Source organism: Artibeus jamaicensis, unplaced genomic scaffold (genome assembly GCF_021234435.1).
Source record: "Artibeus jamaicensis isolate MK-2021 breed Jamaican fruit bat unplaced genomic scaffold, CSHL_Jam_final scaffold_612, whole genome shotgun sequence".
NCBI classification, from domain to species: domain Eukaryota; kingdom Metazoa; phylum Chordata; class Mammalia; order Chiroptera; family Phyllostomidae; genus Artibeus; species Artibeus jamaicensis.
Window position 1 is genome coordinate 4,231,418 of NW_026522049.1, and position 19,416 is coordinate 4,250,833.

The 19,416-nt window shown below is 50.0% G+C and overlaps 2 protein-coding genes across 2 annotated transcripts; one reads left to right on the forward strand and one right to left on the reverse strand.

Annotated features, from left to right (window-relative positions):
* Positions 1 to 888: 888 nt before the first annotated feature.
* Positions 889 to 10,327, reverse strand: MRPS11 (mitochondrial ribosomal protein S11). Its single transcript, XM_037145057.2, has 6 exons — positions 10,045 to 10,327; positions 9,785 to 9,916; positions 4,205 to 4,303; positions 3,187 to 3,316; positions 1,935 to 2,000; positions 889 to 1,265 (listed from the first exon to the last, which is right to left on the reverse strand). The coding sequence occupies exons 1-6, from the start codon at positions 10,107 to 10,109 to the stop codon at positions 1,158 to 1,160; spliced, it is 600 nt and encodes a 199-aa protein (XP_037000952.2). The 5' UTR covers positions 10,110 to 10,327; the 3' UTR covers positions 889 to 1,157.
* Positions 10,328 to 10,445: 118 nt separating this feature from the next.
* On the forward strand, positions 10,446 to 18,877 carry MRPL46 (mitochondrial ribosomal protein L46). Its single transcript, XM_037145054.2, has 4 exons — positions 10,446 to 10,680; positions 12,200 to 12,386; positions 13,733 to 13,906; positions 18,493 to 18,877. The coding sequence occupies exons 1-4, from the start codon at positions 10,453 to 10,455 to the stop codon at positions 18,741 to 18,743; spliced, it is 840 nt and encodes a 279-aa protein (XP_037000949.2). The 5' UTR covers positions 10,446 to 10,452; the 3' UTR covers positions 18,744 to 18,877.
* Positions 18,878 to 19,416: the final 539 nt, after the last annotated feature.

Genomic DNA, 19,416 nt, shown 5'->3' on the forward strand with positions numbered 1-19,416 from the left:
CGGAGCCTGGACGTAGCTGTGGGCACCAAGAGTTCACAAAAAGCAGTGTGTGCTGGCCAGCACACCTGGCCAGCAGCTCCAGGCAGTTTGTGCCGGGTCCCCAGTGTCCTCTCTGTGCTTGTGCGCTTCTGGATCCTGAGCGACCTGCCCCCTTCCCAAAGCCCCCGTGTGTAAAGGATGTGTTCTAGAACAGCAGTGGCTGGAGGGTTTCCCTCTCGGGAACGGCAGAAACCACCTGTGCTCACTCTTGCGGCCCGAGTGCCCCTGCCTCCTTGCCTGTTGCTGGGTTCAAGTGCCGGGATGCTAGCGGGCAACCAGCTGCAGACCAGCAGGGCGTGTGCAAGCCCCCTCTGCCAGGCCCGGGTTTTGGCAGAGGCTGCCTTCCTGTCGGGTTCCGGCAGCTCTTCCTTCCCTGGGCCCTGAGGCTGCGGGGAATCGTGTTCCTCCTGCTCCCGCTGGCTCTGCCGATCTGTGTATTCCCCTAACCCACGCCCTTGTAACGAACCGTCATTAAGCTTCTCTTTTAAACCTTCGAACCTGCTCCCCTCCTCCCTTTCCAGGCGGCCCTGACTGACACACCGTGTGGCTGCTCCGGGGCCTCTGTCTGGCGCAGACACAGGCCAACCACAGGAGACAGCAGAGCGGCTCTCAAGGGCGCCGATTTCTGCCTACATTGTGCTTACATGTAGTTTTATGGTGAAACGGTGTTAATTCCCTCTGGAGATGACTTTAACACAGGAAGACCCCCACTGGGTTTTTTGGTCAATGGTCACAAGTTACCCTTCAAAGGTCCTGCTAAGGGTGGAAGAGAAGGCAGTAGGGAGACATTTTTCCTTCTACAGTTCACATTCCAAATCTGGAAGCAAGAAACTCATGCATCACCACAGATGGAGAGATATTCTTTTATTGCATTAGAGCAGGGCAGCGTTCACTGGCGGGAGTCCGGGCCCCAGCTACCCCTCTGGCTCTCCTTGTGTCCAAGAGAGGATGGCCTTGCTTCTGGGCACATCGGTCTCCAGTCAAAAGTCAGACAAACACCACCATGTAAGGAGGCGCAGCTGTCCCTCTCTGCCTGAAGGACCTCCAACGAGCCGCCCTCTGGAGAGACCTCTGACAGGGTACTTCCAACGAGGTTGGGGGGTGGGGGCTTCCTCCCGTCACAGCCTCCGAGCCTTCCGGGGGCGGCAGCCGTTGTGCGGGATGGGGGTGTTGTCTGTGATGGAGATCACTTCCAGGCCCCCCATGGTCAGCCCCTTGATGGCAGCCTGGCAGGAACAGAAGAACAGGCTTGGCCCCAGAAATAATAACCCGGCATGTCCAGACAGGGCTCGGGGAGGCTCACTGGCTGTGACACCTGTGACCCCAACTCCGTCTGCTCACAGAGCCTCCCAACCCGTGTGCGCTCAGTGCCGTCCGCTTCGGCCACACCTGCTGCCGCCCACCGGAGCCCTGCCACCTCAGCGCAGAGACTGCCCAGGCACCCGACCCACCCATAGCACTGCTGTAGCTTCTTCACCTGAGGTGCGTTCTCTGCTTGGGACGTCTCCCCTCCCCTGGGTAATGCCATGTGGTTCTCCACAAGTTAGGAGAATTGTCACCTCGGTGGGGAAGCTTTCCTTATCATGACAGTGGTCTCCCGGCACCCTGGGCACCAGCTTGTCTGTACCGAGGGACCCACCTGTGACAGTCCCCAGGGGCTGCCTCTCTGCTCTGGGGGCCTGGCAGACCCTCAGTGGAAGTCTGAGGGACCACACTACGTGACCTGGGCTTGCTCTGAGAAGCTTGGCAGATGGTGAGAACAACAGAAAGAAACCGTCGAGCCCTCATGGAAACCCAGGACCAGGTCCTTTTCCGCGTTCCCTAGCTGCTCTCACGCCCTGTTTCTCGAAGTAAAGAAGCAAGTGCATATCCCGTGGAGAATCACGGCCACTCACCAAGCGCCCAGGCCCCAGGCCTTTCACCACCACTCGGACGTGGGTCACGCCCTTCCCCGTCGCTTTCTGGAGAAGAGCAACAACTAGTTAGCACCCCAGCGAGAACTGCTACATCCCAGTCTCTTGCTACTGCCCCCTGGAGCAACAGGGTTTCAAGCTCCAGGGAAGAGGCTTGACCCACATAGGAACACAGGCAGAAGACAGGGAGGGGAGCGCAGGACTTGGGTTGCAGTTTTACCCAGAGCAGCACTGCCACCTAATGGCAATTTCTAAGTACTGCTCCGGTTTTTCTCAGGTGGGTAAATGCAGAATCTCAGACCCTGGGGAGGAGCCCTGGACTTCAAGGCTGAGCTTTCACACCCACAGAAAAAGTATTCTTTTATCGTTTTAATCGTGAGCGATGGTTAAGTTTTCATCTTGATTTAAAGAGGTTGTGATGGGAAGTCTGGGAAGCATGCAGATGTCACCGACCCCACCCTGGATGCCAACGCCTTCCTCGTACAGGTGTATAATCTGTCCATCGGTGGACGTCCGGCAACCAATAGTTTTGGGTACTGGGTTTTTTTCTTTCTGAAGGTCAAGGTTTTCCTTGGGAAATGCCTCTGGGTTGTGGACCCAGTGTGCGCCTCAGGAGGACCTAGTGTGCGCCTCAGGAAGGCCTGTGCTGCAGGAGGCAGTGTTCGAGCTTTGGCCCCAGACAAATCCGGGGTCAGTTCAGGAACTGAAATGACTGCGTGGCTCTGAGCAGGTCGTACACGCTGTATCTGAACCTTAAAAACGCGGCTGGTACCAAGGGCACTCTGAAGGTCAAGATCGTGAATGGGAAGTGTCTGGCGTGGAGATGCTGAATGAACACACCGCTAGCGGTGTGCTGCTGATCCGATCGCCTTCCAGAAAGGTCGGCGACGGTTCACACGCAAACTGGTTTTCACCACAGCACAGCTTCCCTCAGAGCTGGTTACCACCGCCAAGCCCAACCCGGCCGCAACAGTCTTTGCACTAGGGAGGCTGTGATGGGCCTTCAGCACCGGCTCCTCCGTCTACTAGGATGAACTGAGTGTGTAACTTCTGTGGGAGTTCAGAGGAAGAGACAGAGAAGCCCCTTCACACCACCCTCAGTGTTCACACCTCAGACAAGAGCTGGCATGTACCCCACTGCTTCTGAATGGCTGGTTCCAGAACTCTCGCCCGGGGGTCAGCCACGCAGAACGGGAGAGCCACCACAGAGGGAGCGGAGGGGACACGCACTCACCGCCGCGGCCGCAATGCCCGCTGTCTGTGCCGCGATGCCCGTGCCCTTCTTGGCGTTCCGAAACCCCTCTGTGCCGCAGGAGGTGCGGGCCAGGGGCTGGTTAGTGGCAGAGACTACCTGGATCTGTGTGCTGGGAAGGCGGGAGAAGATAAAGTGGACTGTCCGCTAGAGACTTTGGACAGCACTGAGCTATGCCCTCACAAGCCCGGGTGAGAAGGAAAACACTGTTTCCACTCTGAACTTGCCAGTGAAATGGTTTCTGAACCTCACAGGAGGCGCCTGGAAGGGTCAGGGTCGTCCCCTCCGCCTCACTGAAAACTGACCAGCCATGATCTGAAGAGGGCTCTGCTCTGGACTGAATGTGTGTCTCCCCCCCAAATTCATGGTGGAATCCTAACCCCAAACAGGATAGCATCTGGACACGGGGCCTTTGGAAGATGATTAGGTTATGAGGATGGAGCCCCCACGAAGGGGATTAGTGCCCTTATAAAAGGCACTCCGGAAAGTTCCTTCTGCCCTTCCACTGAGTGAGGACCCGCTGAGAAGCCAGCCACCTGCAGCCCTGAAGAGGGTCCTCACCCGAACGCACCAAGCTGGCACCCTGGCCCTGCACCTCTAGCCTCCAAAACTGTGAGAAGGGGATATCTGTTATTGGCGGCAGTTTGTGGTCCCTTGTAGTGGCAGCTGAGCAGACTAAGACAAGCTCCACCCCCTGAGAAGGGCTACGTGTCACCCCCAGCTAGGAATGCCCTCGACACTGTTTGTAGGCAGGCAGATCCCATCAACACGACATGCCCAGACCAGCTCACATTTTCATGAAATTAGAATGAAGGTTACAGACACAGGAGCTGGTTTCCCCCAGACATGGAGGGAGCCTGGGAAGCATGTGCGTTGGCGGCACCAAGCAGACCCTGGCACCCTGGTCTCCACCCACACAGGCGCCCCGGCCGCCTTGCCCTCCCCGAGAATGGGAAAGGAGCCCACACAGACCTGCCCAGGGGCTCCCCTCCCCACTTACTTGTTGTACGACGCCTTGATGTGCGCGATTGGGACCTCCTCAAATGTCTTCCCTGCCCACCTCAGGGAGCTCGCCTGTCCTGGGACTGGGGGGTAAATGCTGCGATTAGAAGAAACAGTCCACATAAGGTCGTGCTGTTGGTTAAAATCGAAGAGGTCCACAGTGCAGACAAACTCAGTGAAGCGCAGCAGCCCCCCTCCAACCCGCTCCAGAGGCAGCGGCCCCCACCTCCCCAGTTTAGTCCCGGCGCCGCCATCCTGTCTGTGAGCGCTGCCCATGCGGCTGTCCCCTGAGCTGCTGACGCAGAGAGTGAGTGACTTTCTGCGAAAAGAAAAGGGACAAGACCCACACTCCCACCTGGCTTGTCCCTTCTAGTGTGAGATCAGGGTTTGTAGGCCTCTACCCTATACACTCTACTGGATCCGCTTTCTGTCATTTAAAACATATAGTTAAACCTCTTTCCTTTTCATCACCCATAAATGACATCGTGACTCTGTATATAAAAGAATGAAATTTTAATAAGACTCATAATATCATTAGTATAAACAAAATTCAGTATCCCCTAGAATAGAGGTCGGCAGACTTTTCCTGAAAAGGGCCAGAGTAGATACTACAGGCTTTGCTGGTCACGAGGTTGCTGTGGCAGCTCTGGCCTGGTGGCGCAGAAATGGCCGCTGATGACAGTGACTTGGTGGGTGTGGCTGTCCCAGTAAAACTTCGCTGCGCTGGCCAGACCTGGCTGCTCTGTCGGCCCCCATCCTAGACCACCTGCTCCCCCTGAACAGCAGACCCATCTGACATTGTGATGGGTAAGCCTCACTCACGACTTCCGGACAGGCCTGGGAATCTTATTTCTAAAATGCCCCAGGGACACGCAGGTGACCCCAGGATTGGGGCCAGACACTCGTGTGGTTCAAGGCCTTTTGCTCTCTCAGCCCCGTTGGTTTTCTGGCTGTCCCAGGTCACTACTCTCCACTTTCAGGTGGAGACATTGAGGTGGGAACAGGGGAACAGGGTGAGCTGGGGAGCCAGGCCGTGGGCCTAGGAGACCTGCCTGGGTTCCGAGCTCTGCTTATCATGCCAGCTTGCTTTTATTCAGACGCACCTGCCGGTCATTAGGCACCTGAGACGTGAGTGAGCCTGCCCCTGCACCTTCCATTCACGTGCAAGTCAGATCCGTGTGTGTGCCCCACGGTCACCTGACATGCACAGATGGTGGTTTAGAAAACACGCCATCATCTGAGAACAGCCCTCCCCTCTTTCCCGGAGATATCAAAAACAAAACAACACATCGGTATCCAATAGTTACAAGTGTATTCTTTCCTGCTAGGCCTGATCTTGAGAGATGATTTAGCATCTCAGCAGGTTCCTAGCTTACCAGCCTACCCGCCAGGATGAAAAGTGGGCAAAGCTCTGAGATGACATGAATGTTTAAAACCTCATTGCTTCCCAATTGAAAATTTCCCCCATGGACTTGTGGGGCGGGGTGTTAAAAAAATTAAGCCAACTGAAGTTGGAATGTACCAGTGTAACACCTTATATGTAACGCAAGGTTTCTAAACTAGGAAGGATTCGGAACTTGAAACATTTAATTGAAGGCGTGGACAAGATCAGGCCTTTAAACCTGCCAGGACCACTGCACAAATGAACAAATAGTCTGTCCCACAGAAGCCCAGGGAAGGGGAAGACAGAGCTTTCAGGATTGGGACTGCTGCCTCTTTGTGCCCATATCCATCCTCCGGGTAGGGGAATGGAGGGAGAGGCCAGCAGGGCCCACATGGCTTTGCTGCTGCCTAGCCAAGGAGGTCTGACGTCAGCCGCTGTTCTCTGCTGAGGGTCCATGAGGGGGGCTGACTTCTGCTGCCTGTACTTCAGGTGGGAGAATCTGCCAATCCCTGAGCCCCCCTAACCCAGGTGGGCCCTGACACGAGCGTGGCAGAAGTTGGGATCTCAGCCGGGGAAGCTGCAGCTCTGCTCCCAGAAAAAGAAGGCCCTGCCTCATGGTCCTCAACAGACACTTTCTAGAAATGAAGATACATGTAGAAAAATGCAAAGACCATAGCTCATGACCCACTCACTACTCCTGCATATTTACAAGCAGGATTTCAGGAAGAGCCTTCCAATTCCAGCCCTTGGCTTCTCTTGCCTGACTTCCTTCCCTCTATCCTCCCCTGGCTACTTATTTCTCTCGAGGTAACAAGCCCTGACCATACCTGCAACCTCATTGTCACCGTGCTTCCCAGCATCGCAAACTGGCCACCATGTCCTGGACCCCCCCACTGGCTTTCTGCACTGGGCACCCCTCCAGCCCACTGATCCTACCAGCTTTTCCCTTTCGCTCACACATCTGATGCTTTCAGTTCTGCCCTGACCTCAAGTCAGTTCCACGGCCAGTCTTTATAATCACTCCCTTGCACATTCCTTCAATCCCCTGCCCCCAACGCAACTTCACTTTTGCTCCTGGCAAACCCTTAACCCTGGTTACATCCATTTCTCCAGCCACTCGGAGCCTGCGCGTGCACCTGCACAGCTGGCTGGGAAAAACCACGCAGCAACGCTGCCTGGCCTCTCTGTACCACGGTGTCTCAGCCTCGGCACCACCGACTCACCGGGTCCGATGGTTCATTGTCGTGGGGGGCTGTCCTGCACACACTGGGTGTTGAGAAGCATCCCTGGCCCCTGCCCACTACCCAATGTGTTCCGCCCTGTGACAACCAAAAATGCTTTCAGACATCACTCCAAGTCCCTGTTGAGGCAAAATTACCCCAGGCTGAGAACCACTGCTGCGTTTTAACGAATCCGAACATCAAGTAGGCCTTCGGCACTGCCTGGCTATCCTACAGCACACCCCCGGTTCAATTATTTCTCCATTCTCCTGGATGACTATTTTATACTTTCTTTTGCCTCCTCAAACCTCCCATTCCTTCCTGCTTCCTCACGGGCAGCTGATGACCTTCACGGAGAGATGGGAGCAATCAGAATTCTGTCCAGCTTCCCCTATCAAACATCTGTGCCCATAATCTTTGCAACGTCTCCTGTTCATAGTGCCCCACTTGTGTGTGAGCCTCTCAAGGACGTCTCCCCTGCAGCCTTCCCGCTCCGGCATCATCGTCCTTTCCCCTCTGCTGCATCGTTCCCATCAGCAAAACATGCTGTCATTTCCCCGACCGAAAAATAAACAAAAACCTCTCGATCTCAAAGCCTCCTCGAGCTACTGCCATTTCTCTGTGAGCCTTACGGCAGAACCCCTCAGAGAACTGACTGTACCTGCTGTTTCTCCCTGTCTTTTATTCTCGAACCCACTCCACTCGGACTTTAGCCCCTATCGCCCCACTGAAAATGCTCTAGTTGGGGTCACTGACCAACTCACAATGTTCAGTACAAGGAGCCATTCATCACCAGCCTATCGACCTGTCCTACCAGCAGCATTTGATATAACTCATCTTTGCCCTTCAACCTCATTAAAAAAAAAACTCTCCATTCTCCCCCCCCCAACCCCTTCTTTCCCTCCTGCTGATTGTTCCTCATCTGCCAAATCTCTAAATGTCAGAGGGCTCTAGGATTCAGTGTGGGACTTCTCCTCTTTACCCGCACTGACCCTCTCGATGGTCTTATAGCCTCATCTTCATCTCTGTCGACTGCTCCCCACGTGCATGTCTGGCCCCCATCTGTCCCCTGGACTTCGTTTCGAATAGCCAATATTGTATCCCCCACTTGGATGTTAATTAAGCATCTCCAACTTAACCACCCAATTCCAAACAATCTCCTGCAGTCTTCTCCGTCTTTTTATTTTTTTTATTATTTATGCTGTTACAGTTGTTCTATTCCCCCCCTTCATTCCCCTCTCTTCTCCGTCTTAATGATAACTCCATCTTTCTAGCTGTTTGGGCCAAAATTCTAGTGTTCTTCACTCCTCTCCTTTCTCACACCTTACACTAACAAATCACGCTGGTTCCACTTCCCAAATGTATCAGTCCAACCAACCGTTCATACTACCCCGGCAGCTGCCACTCTGGCCCAAGCCACCGTCATCTCTGGCCTAGATTATTTAAGTAGTCTTCTAACTGCTCACCAGACTTCTTGCTTCTTCACAGTTCAATATCAATGCCACAGCCAAAGAGACTTCTTGAAAATGGAAGCACGAGCCCTGGCTGGTGTAGCTCAGTGGATTGAGCGCAGGCTGAAAACCAAAGGGTTGCTGGTTCCATTCCCAGTCAGGGCACATGCCTGGGTTGCAGGCCAGATGCCTGGGTTGCTGGCCAGGTCCCCCATGAGGGCCATGGGAGAGGCAACCACACATTAGTGTTTCTCCCTCCCTTCCCCTCTCTCTAAAAAAAAAAAAAAAAAAAAGAATGAAAAGAAATTTATTAAAAAAAAAAAAGAAAGAAAGAAAATGGAAGCACGATTGTGTCATCCCTCTCCAGGGGTTTCCCATCTCACTCAGGGTGAGAGCTGAAGTCCCGACCAATCCTCTGTACCCTGTGTGCCTGCCACAGCCCTGGCCCCTTCGCCTCCTGTTTGCACTCCTCACTCCATGGTGGCAGTCTCGCTATTACTTATAAACACAAGACACACTCCTACCACGTGTCACACTCCCATGGTTTACCTGTTTTGTATTTGCTGTCCTCCGTCCACTAGAATGTAAGTTCTACAGGGACAGGGTTTTTTGTGTGTTCGCTCACCAGCGTGTCCCCAACACCGTGAACAGTGCCTGGCAATGCTGAATGACCAGAATGGAGCTCCCCACCACCTACAGTAGGGATCTCGTGAAAGCCCCAGTCACAGACAAGAGCACTGGCATTCGGATTCCCTCTGGTCTTGCTGACCTCATCTGCTGTCTCACACATACCTGAATATACTACATTCTTTCACATCACATGCCTTTATACAGTCTGTTATCTTTGCCTAAAGCGACCCCTTTCATCTTGTCCAGCTGAACTCCCATTCAATTCAGTTGTCAGCTCCGCATTTTCTTCCCTCCAGTCATTACCGGATTCACTCTCTCATACATACTTCCAAGCAACCAGTTCTTACTGCCAGTACACTACTGGTCAGATTATGCATGTTTCGTCTTCCCCACTGTGGGGAGGAACGACCTTTTGTATCTGTGCTGGTATAAATGTTTGTTAAGCGGATGTGACGTACGCTTGACACGCAGAGGTGGTGGCAGTGGTGAGAAGCAAGATGCCAACCCCAAGGGCTGAGTACAAAAACCTCCCTAGGCCTTAGACCAACTCTAAAAAGCATTCAATAACCTACACTACCGTGTAGCAGCTCCTCCCCCTTCCCATTGTGTGTTAGTTTGCGGTGGTATCCTTCTCAGAGGGGAAGGGAGCCAACATTCACTATACAACCTTGACATCCAATCATTGATGCATCAAAAGTTCGCTAAGCATCCGCTTTGTGCCAAGGCTCGGCTCATCTGATTCTCACAACCTCTTTTTAGTCGAGAAAACGGAGGCTTAGGGGTTCTCATAATATCGCACAGATCGCAAGTGACAGAGTTGGGAATTTACTGGTTTTCACAGTCTGGGGTGCAGGGTGCTGGTCTCCCGAGGGCTGGACCCAAATGGCCCTCACCTGAAGCTGCTGCGGCTGGGGGCCGGGGCCGGATCCGGAGCCGCCTTCTTCTCAACTTCCTGCTTGGCCGCCGCGTCTTGCAGCTGCTGGGCGTCCACGTGGATTGTGGCGCCCGGCGCCCGGGCTACGACCCTGAGGGGAAGGAAAGCTCGCTGAGGTCCCAAACCTAACAGCCATTGGAGTCCGGGTGGCTCGTGGGACAAGGGCGGGAGTGTACTCCTGGATTTAGCCATGGGCTCGGAGTGGGTAATTACTCTCACCTGCTTGTCGATGGCCATACCCATGACCGCAAAAACCGAGACCCCGCGTTTCTTACAACTTGCATGACTTGAATTGACCCCAAAGTGCTCCCGTCCGCGGCGCCGGCACCACGAGCACCTGTGGGGGGAGTACAGGAGTCATCTGATTCCTCTTCAGAAGGTGCGTTAAGAATTCTAATCCAGATTCATATGCGCTATAATAATCATCGCTGCTATTTTCAACTGGGAGGTTTCTTCCTTCCCCCTGGCCTTCTAACATGAGATCTTTGCCCACCCCTCCACATTGGAATGGTTCCTTCCGTCGCTCGGGGATTGAGCGGTTCTCTACGTTCCGCCCCCGCGCTGTCTTGTGGGAACCTAGGATTGGCTCCGGACCGCTGCGCCGCGGTGCGTTGTGGGAGGGCAGAGATGGCGGCGCCGGGAGGGCGCGCGTTGTTTGTGGCGGTGAAGGGCTGGCGGCATTTCGGGGGGCTCTGGGGCAGTAGTCCGGGTTCTCGCAGCCTGACCCTTGCGGCCGCACCCTCGAACAGCGTTTCTCCATGGCGTCTGTTGGGTGCTTTGTGCCTCCAGCGGCCACCGCTGGTCTCGAAGTCGCTAACCCCTTTGCAGGAAGAGATGGCGGCTCTATTAGAACAGGTAGATTTGAGGTGTGGGTGGCGGGCTCTGGGGGCCATTAGGGAACTAGTAGAGGCACGTGGGCTTGGGTTCGATCCCGACTCCGGCACCAGTTAGTCTGTGTGACCTTAGACAAGTTATTTCACCTCTCAGAACTTCCGTACCTTTCCCCGCAAAATGGTACCTACCTTTCTGGGTTGGTTTTGTACATAGTAGGCTTTCAGTAAAAGGTAGTTTGTTTTCAGTTACCTTTATTGTCACCTTAGGCGACTCTCTGGAGACACTTTTTTCATTCGACACTTGTGGGAAGCGGTGGTGAACAAGACGGAATCCGTCTGTATCATAGGTAGTTGGCAGTTTGGAGAGGAGGGAGTCTTTGTGATGAGTGTTAAAAGGCAGTGGCGCATCTGTAAGATGCCTGTGGTAAAGTCAGCCCTGTTTTGCCTACCAGGACTGTGTGTGAGAGGCAAGTGAGGAAGTATGGGCAAAAACTGAGTGTGGTAACTGACGGTCTTAAGTCCCCACAGATAGTGACTAAAGAATGATGTGTTTCTCTATACTCTAAAGGGAGAGCTATAAACTTCACTTCATGTTTTTTACTTGGTGTACTAGTTTTCTCTGTAAAGTATTTCATTAGTCACTTTACAGGTAACCATCTAGCACTTCTTTTGTACAGACAGACATTGTGCTAAAATGCTAGGAATGCACCCCTGGCTGGTGTGGCTCATTTGGTTGGGCATCCTACCAAGAACCGAAAGGTCGAGGGTTCAGTCCTTGCTCAGGACACATCCCTGGGTTGCAGGCTCAGTCCGTGGTTGGGGCACGTGGGAGAGGCTGCAGATTGGTGTTGCTCTGTCACATTGTTTTCCCTCCCATTCTTCCTCCCTCCCTTCCCCTCTCCAAAAGTAAATAAAAATGTCTTTATAAATAAATAAAATGCTAGGGATGCAGTGGGACTAAGATAGACATAACTGGTCCTCAGAGTGCTTCAGTCTAGTGGAGGAGGGCCCATCAATAACCAAATAATCACAGGACTCTTATTGCAGAGTCTGGTAAGTGTTGTAAAGGAAAATGCAGTACTGTGAGAATTTAACAGGGGTATTCTAGTTTGATTTTATGAGAGATGTCAAGGAATAGCTCAAAGGAAGTGATAATTTAAATTGGGATTTGAAGGAGGAGCAGGGAATCTCCCAGGAGGGGAAACTAGGAAGAAGGAACAGCATCTGTAAACTCCCCTAAGCAGGAAAGTCCATGGTGAGAGAGATTCTGGTCAGAAACTGACATGACTGGAGCCCTGTCAGTGGGCAGGCAGTGTCCCTCCCAGGTCTTTGTTCCCAGCCTTCTTGACCTCCAGTCTCATTCTGACATTTTAGTAGCTGTAACTCAAGCCCAAAGTGCAAGTGAGCTTTTTCTTTCTCTGTATTTTTCTGTGGTGTTTTGAGGATATGTGTGGTTATGTTGGGCAGTAAGCTTCTGAGTCTGTCAAGTGTGCTGTATCTCTGTTTTATTCTGGCTGCTTTATTGTCTTTCTAATTTCCAGATCGAGGCAGAGAGAAGCTTGTATTCAGACCATGAGCTTCGTGCTTTGGATGAAGCCCAGCGCCTGGCCAAGAGGAAAGCTGACGTCGATGATGATGATGATGAACAGGATATATTGCTGGTACAGGATTTGGAAGATATGTGGGAGCAGAAATTTCTGCAGTTCAAACCTGGAGATCGAATAACAGGTTTGTGGTCTTTTTAGGTCAGTAAGAGGAAAGGGAGAGAGGTGTATATAGATTCTTAAACAAAGGACAGTTGCCTAGCTCTGCTTTGTGTTTTAAGAAACAAATAATTGCAATTGAGAAAACTTTCAGGTAAGAGAAAAGTAAAATTTTTTCTCTGTTCCTTATATCTCTCTCTAATATAATTATTTAAGACCTGTGTTATTTTTGAATAGGGAGTAAGTAAGGATGTTGGGATAGCCTTTTCTTTCATTTAAACTTTATGAATGTTTTCTGAATTTTTCTCCTACTTTGGACTGAGAAAGGGGTAAATAAGCCCTTTTCCCACTAGTTCTCTACGATTTAGCTGAAAGCTCTCCTCAGTCAGGGTGGGGTTCTCTTATCCTTGTTTCACAGGAGAATATTGAAGAGAAGGTGGGGGCTGCTTAAGTCAGTAACAGTGTGAAAACCAATGAAGTAATAGGATTTGAATTAGTATGGGTATTGCTTCTTCTCCAGAAGCTCAAAGTACTTTACAGTTTGCTGTTCAAAGGAGAAGTTCAGCTTTTCGTTTCTTTTTTTTTAATATTTAATTTCCTCAAGATTGTGAGGTTCTACCTTGAAAAGGGTTAGGGAAATGGTTCAGGGTTGTAATTTGATTATAGTAGCTGCCCTTATCCACAGGGAACACATTGAAAGACCCCTGGTGATTGCCTGAAACTGGATGGTACTGAACTCTGTTACTGTGTTTTTCCCTATACATATACATTTATGGCCAAGTTTAATTTATAAATTAGGCCCTTTAAGAGATTAACAATAACTAATAATAAAGTAGAACAATTACCGCAATATACTGTAATGAAAGTTAGGTGAACGTGGCCTGTCGCTCGAAATACTGTACTGTACTTACTGTTTCACTTATAGGAAGCACTTTATGGCCTATCTTTGGCATATCTGAATTTCCAGCATCACAGCCCTTGCACTTCGGGGCCATGACTAAGGAAAAAAGGGTGATTGGAACACACACACTGTGATACTGTGAGAGGCAATCTGATAACTGAGATGGCTGAGTGGCCTGGAGCACACAGTGTGGAGACGCGGGGCAAAGGGATGGTTCGTCTCCAGGTGGGATGGAGCAGGATGGTGCTCAGTTTAACACTTATGAATAGTTCATTTCTGGAATTTTCAATTTCTGGTTTGACTGCAGGTAAAATGAAAGCACAGGTTGGTGGGGGCTGGGAGCGTACTGGATAAATGTTTTTGGGAGCAAGGATTGTGGATCTACTTTAAAGAATGGATGTAAAGCTCTGATCTTCTTGGTCTGGCCAATCACAGTTACCTTGTCTCCTCCCATCCCCTTGTCTTTGCAGAGGCCGATAAGAAGAATGATCGAACCTCACTGCACCGGAAGCTGGACAGGAACCTTGTTCTGTTGGTCAAAGAGAAGCTTGGAGATGAAGATGTCTGGATGCTGCCCCAGGCAGAGTGGCAGCCTGGGGAGACCCTCCGAGGAACAGCCGAGCGAACCCTGGCCACACTCCCAGGTAAGTTCTCAGCCTCCCTCTGAACCCCATGAGTCTTACTTCCAACTTGGCCTCGGGATGTACAGGCTGACTGTGAGGATGGATTCAAAGGTAAGGATGTTCCTTAGGCCAAGTGAGAATCTGTCTTTGTCCCACTGAGACGCACACTCAGTGTCCTGACTCTTGAATAACATGGGTTTGGGCTGCGTGGGTCCACGCACATGCAGCATTTCTTCAGTGAACACATACAGTTCTGTGAACGTATTTCTTACAATTTTTTTAGTACTTTTTCTCTCGCTTTCTTTATTGTAAGAATATAGTGCATAATACACATATATGTGAAGTATGTGTTAATTGACTGTTTAGGTTACTGGTGAGGCTCGCCGTCAACAGTAGGCTATTACTAGTTAAGTTTTGGAGGAGTCAGAAGTTATATGTGGATTTGTGACTGCCTGGGTGGTCGGCGCTCCTAAGCCCCGCCTTGTTCAAGGGTCAGCTGTACATTGTGAATTGAGGTTGCTACCGTTCTCGCAGCCTGCTGCTTTTGTTATCCTTGCTTTCTGGCACTGCCGCTTGCCCACTTACCCAGCTCGAAGCCTCAGCGTTGATCTCATTCCGGCCTCCATAAATTCTGGAGTCCTGCCTGGTCTGCTCTAAATAGTCCGCTTTTCTTTATTCCCACAGCTTTGGCTGTGGCCCCTTTACTCCTGGCTAGACCACAGTTTCTCAGCCTTGGCACTGTTGATATTTGGGGCTAGAGAACTTTTTGTGGTCACTGTTCTGTGCATTATAGGTTGTTTAGCAGCATCTCTGGCCAGTATCCACCAGATGCCAGCGGCACTAACCCATTCCTACCCCTCTTGTGACAACTAAAAATTTTTAGATATTGTCAAATAATACCTGAGGAGCGAATCACAGGGGTTGAGAACCCAACCCCCACACTGGCTGTTGAAGTAGGTGCCAAGTACCCACTTTTCTGTGTGTCTTTCCCTTTAGTGCTGCTAGAAGTGAGCTTGCTGAGACGCAGATCCCTGGCCACTGCTCTAGAGTTCTTACAGGGTTTCCCATAAAAGTTCAGACTTTCAAGCATGGCCTGCAAGTCCTTTGTGCTCTGATCCCCAGCTCACCCTTCTTCCCTCTAGCATCTCATGAACGTGTAGTCTGAGTTCTAATCTAGCAGACCTTTTACATTCCTTGAATAATGTGGTCTTTCATGCATCTCTGCTTTGACACATGCTAGTTTCTGATTGGATGCTTTTACTCCTCCCTGGTCTGACTGCTCAGTTTGTAAGACTCAACCGTTTGTTGTACCTTCTGTGGTGGAAGCTTCTCCAGGCCTGTGGTGGAGAGCGTTGGTCTCCCTGCAGGCTCCCACCGCACGCACCTGTGTGTGCCCTTACTCAGTGCATGCAGCTGGTTTGCACTCTGCCTTTCCTTTGCTGGACACTGTCTAGGGGGTGGAGTCACAGTGCCGGGCAGGACGTGACTCCTGCTTCCTGGGAGCTCATGTTGTAGTGGAGAGTACACTCTTTCTCTCACCCCATTGCCCTGTACTCGCTTATAACACATTTCCTTCCCCAGCCAGAATTCTGACTCCCTCGAAGGTACATGCAGCATCTGTCCTCCGTCATCCTAGCTCTCAGCGAAGTACCTGGCATGGAGGAGGTACTTGCTGAGCGTTTATTGAGAAAATAGATTTGCAATATAAGTGCCACCAGCTTAAGTACCTGCTAATGAGTCATCGGCAGCCTATGTGTGCCCCCTCGACCCTGGAGGGGTCTGGAGGGGCCTGGGCGTCTCCAGGAGAGGTGGCTGGGCGGAGTGGAATGGGTGGGAGCCCGTGCTGTGCTCTTGGTGTTCTCAGCCATCCCTTGGGAGTGGCTGGCCGGGGTGCTTGCCGGGATCAGTGTGTTCAGATGCTCAGCCTCCCTCACGTCAGACATGACTGACGCCCGCTCCGCTCTTGCCTCCTCTGTGCCATGCGGGAAGGGGGTCCACCTCGGCCCTGCTCTGCTCTTTCACCCTTCCGCTGCAGCCAGTGGTTCTGAAAGGAAATGTATTTGTTAAATGTTAATACTTAAGTGCATATAAAATGTGTTGATTTACTGGAAATTTATTAAAATGGCAAAGAAAAGCTTAAGCTGTGTAAAGGTATATTTATGAAAAAAGTCAAAGCCCGTTCTTGCCCTCCCCACTGGCACCACACCTACATGCATTTTGGGGAGATGGAGCTTCTGGAGGTGGGATTCACGGGCAAGGGGAGAGATGCTGACGTTTCTGACAGGTGATGCCCTGTGGTCCCGCAGGGCGGTGCACCTGCCATGTGACATTTTCGGAAGTGGTGTAAAGGAGCACCTGTTTGCCCAGACTTACCAACATGAAGTAGTTTCTTTAATTTTTGCCTATGTAGTCAGTAAAAATGATTGCTTTTGGATTAGCATTTTCTGATTGCTAGTGATTGGACCATCTTTTTATGTTTATTGGCGGTTTGTATTCTCCTGTGAACTGCCTATTCAGATTCTTTGCTCATGTCTGTGATGAATGGTTTCTTTTTTTCTTGATTTGATTATATTTTTTAATCCATTTTTCCCAAGATTATAGAAAAGTAATATGTATCCATTGAATTAAGTGGAAATTTCAGGAAGGTATAAAGATAACATACCAATGTAATACCACCGCTCACAGATACCCGCTGTTGATATTTTGTATTGCATATAGTGTTGTATTTTAATAGCAAGGAAATCAATTCATTGTATATGATGAGAATAATGTTACATAGTGTCTAGTAAATATATTACAGGATAAGAAGTAATTTTCCCTTTGCAGAGGCAACCACCATTAACAGTTTTTGGTGTATGCTTTTAGAAATGGGAAGCACATGTTTAATTTGTTTCTTTTTTCCACACGGTTGGAGCATATTTCTAGAGTTACATACCCTTTTCTCTCTCTTACAGCCTTTAATTGGCTCTCTACATCAGTACACGAAGACATGGCTTGCACTTTTTAACACCAGTGTGCTGTCTCATAATACATATGTGCTGCCCTTTGTTTAGGCTGGATGTCACTTTAACAAATAAAGCTGCAGTGAACACCTCTGTACACTCACCTTTGCTCTCGTGCTCACACAGCTGTATCAGGACCGTGACGTCCTAGAAGCAGGGCTGCTGCAAACGGACATGTGTGAGCTGGATTGGCAGCCGACTCTGCCAGGTAGAGCTGCCGCGCTGATCGCGTCCATCGGCGGGGGCCCATTTCCCCCTCAGCCGGGACACGCAGCTGCAGCGTCTGAGCCTTAGTCATACGTGGGCGCTTCGCTGCACATTTCTTCAGTGATAACATCGAATACATTGTAATGGGTGTATAGGCCTTCGATGCGGATTTTCACGTGGGCTTCCTGTTCGTGTGCTCGGTTCATCTTTCTTTTAGATTTGTCATTTTTTTCTCATTGATTTCTAAGTACTTTTTATACCTTAAGGTGTTTCTCTGTTGAATGTGTCGGAATATGTTTTTTAGTTTGTCATTTTTGTCTTTGACTTTTTTATGCTTTGTTTTTTTCCTTGAAAAAAGGTTTAATTTTTATGTAAATAAATTTCTTTTCTTTTTTATTTTGTGTTTTGGTTAGGCTTTCCTCTCAAAAATGATACAGAAAGTACTCTTATGGGCTCTTTTTCTTTAATGAAAAATATAAAAATATGGAAAAACTCGGAAAATATTGAACATCCGTAAAACCACCATCCAAAATGAACAAACATTTTTTAAGAAGATTTTATTTTATTATTTATTTTTAGAGAGAGGGGAAGGGATGGAGAAAGAGAGGGAGAGAAAAATCAGTGTGTGGTTGCCTCTCACGTGCCCCCTACTAGGGACCTGGCCCACAACCCAGGCACGTGCCCTGACTGGTAATTGAACCGGTGACCTTTTGGTTCATGAGCTGGTGCTCAATACACTGAGCCACACCAGCCAGGGCAAAAGGAACAAACAGTTAATGAAAAATTTAAATTTCTGTTGATAATCTTTGATCTGGATGGTATTAATTTTGATATGAGGGCTGAGATCAGCTTTCCTTTTTTTTTTTTTTTTTTAATTTAACTCACCAATTCTCCAAATGCTAGTTAGTAATTCATCCATCATTTCCTCATCCTTTGACATGCTGGTTTGGGATTATTAACCCTTTGTTGTACATTGCAGAAATTACCTGTCAGTGTACCTCTCTTTTAACTCTGGTTATGATGTGTTCACTCTCCAGAAGTCAGATCGAATCCTTTTCATACTTCCTGTGAAACACTCACTTTGAAAGGCTGGTGAATTTTGCTTTATAGATACCAAGAGTCTCAGTCCTTCACCAACTGGTGGTGGCAGGCCCCATCTGGGAGCTCAGTGCTCTGGCTCCTGGTCGTGACGTTTGAACTGCATTGCTGACTTCAATCTGATGGCAGTGGCTGGGTGCACAGAGTGGACCCAGTGAACCAGCTCTTCAGGAGGGACCCCGTCCTCCCTCGGGGGACTGCTTTTACCTTGGCCTGAAATCCCTCTCAGAGATTTTGGGAGCCAGAATAAACAGGTGAGTGTGTCCTCATCTTCCAACTCTGTTTTCCCCCCTCTCTCAGAAAACAACATGGAAGCCAAGTTCCTGGGAAATGCACCCTGTGGCCACTACAAGTTCAAGTTCCCCCAGGCTGTACGAACAGAAAGTAGCCTTGGGGCCAAAGTGTTCTTCTTCAAAGCACTACTACTAACTGGAGACTTTTCCCAGGCTGGGAAGAAGGGCCATCATGTGTGGGTCAGTAAGGACGAGCTGGGTGACTATTTGAAACCAAAATACCTGGCCCAGGTTAGGAGATTTCTGCTGGACCTCTGATGGACTGGTGCCTGTGGACGGAGCTCGGAGTTCTGCTGTGGTTGGGGCCTCAAGGACATTTTGTGGTTGCCCCATCTTTTCAGGGAATATCAAGAAGCAAAGTCAATTCTGTGCAATAAACAAGTTTATCAGTGTGTGTGTGTCTTGCCTGATTTGTCCTTTGAGGAGTGCTCGCTGCTTCTCCCTGTGCGGAGAGAGCCAGGCTTAGGGTGTCTTTCCCTTTCCTCTCCAAACCGATAATTGAATATTGCGTTACTTCATAGTGAGTCAGTGGGCTTCCTGGGCCCAGGAAGAAAGAACAGGAAACGAATCGAATTCCTAAAAGCCTGCGTTCTGTGAAAGCATCTAGGCCCATGGAAAAGGAGAAAAAACCAAACAATAACTAGTTGTATGTATAATTTTTTAAGCCATTTTCTTTCATTCCCTGTCTTCCTAGAACAAGCAAAGAAAACTCAAAACCGGATTACTTTCAGGAGGGTGGGCCCTCTGTAGTCCAGGCTTCCCCGCTAGTGAATGTTTTAGGAGCCCACCTGTCTTACTGTACCAGTTGGCATCGTGAGAGGCTGTGTTTGGCTTCAGTGAGTTTTGAAGAATTTCAGCACGTTTGTCCATTTTACGAAGGGTGATACGGCTGCACCTGCTCACACTCTGCTGCGTGTTCAGCAGTTTTTGA

Coding starts and splice junctions, on each gene's coding strand:
- MRPS11 (XM_037145057.2), bottom strand. CDS start 10,109: ATGCAAGTTGTAAGAAACGCGGGGTCTCGGTTTTTGCGGTCATGGGTA. Junction 4,304..9,784: donor CCCAGCCGCAGCAGCTTCAG/GTGAGGGCCATT, acceptor TTCTAATCGCAG/CATTTACCCCCCAGTCCCAG. Junction 3,317..4,204: donor ATCAAGGCGTCGTACAACAA/GTAAGTGGGGAG, acceptor CCGCCTTCCCAG/CACACAGATCCAGGTAGTCT.
- MRPL46 (XM_037145054.2), top strand. CDS start 10,453: ATGGCGGCGCCGGGAGGGCGCGCGTTGTTTGTGGCGGTGAAGGGCTGG. Junction 10,681..12,199: donor TGGCGGCTCTATTAGAACAG/GTAGATTTGAGG, acceptor TCTAATTTCCAG/ATCGAGGCAGAGAGAAGCTT. Junction 12,387..13,732: donor ACCTGGAGATCGAATAACAG/GTTTGTGGTCTT, acceptor TTGTCTTTGCAG/AGGCCGATAAGAAGAATGAT.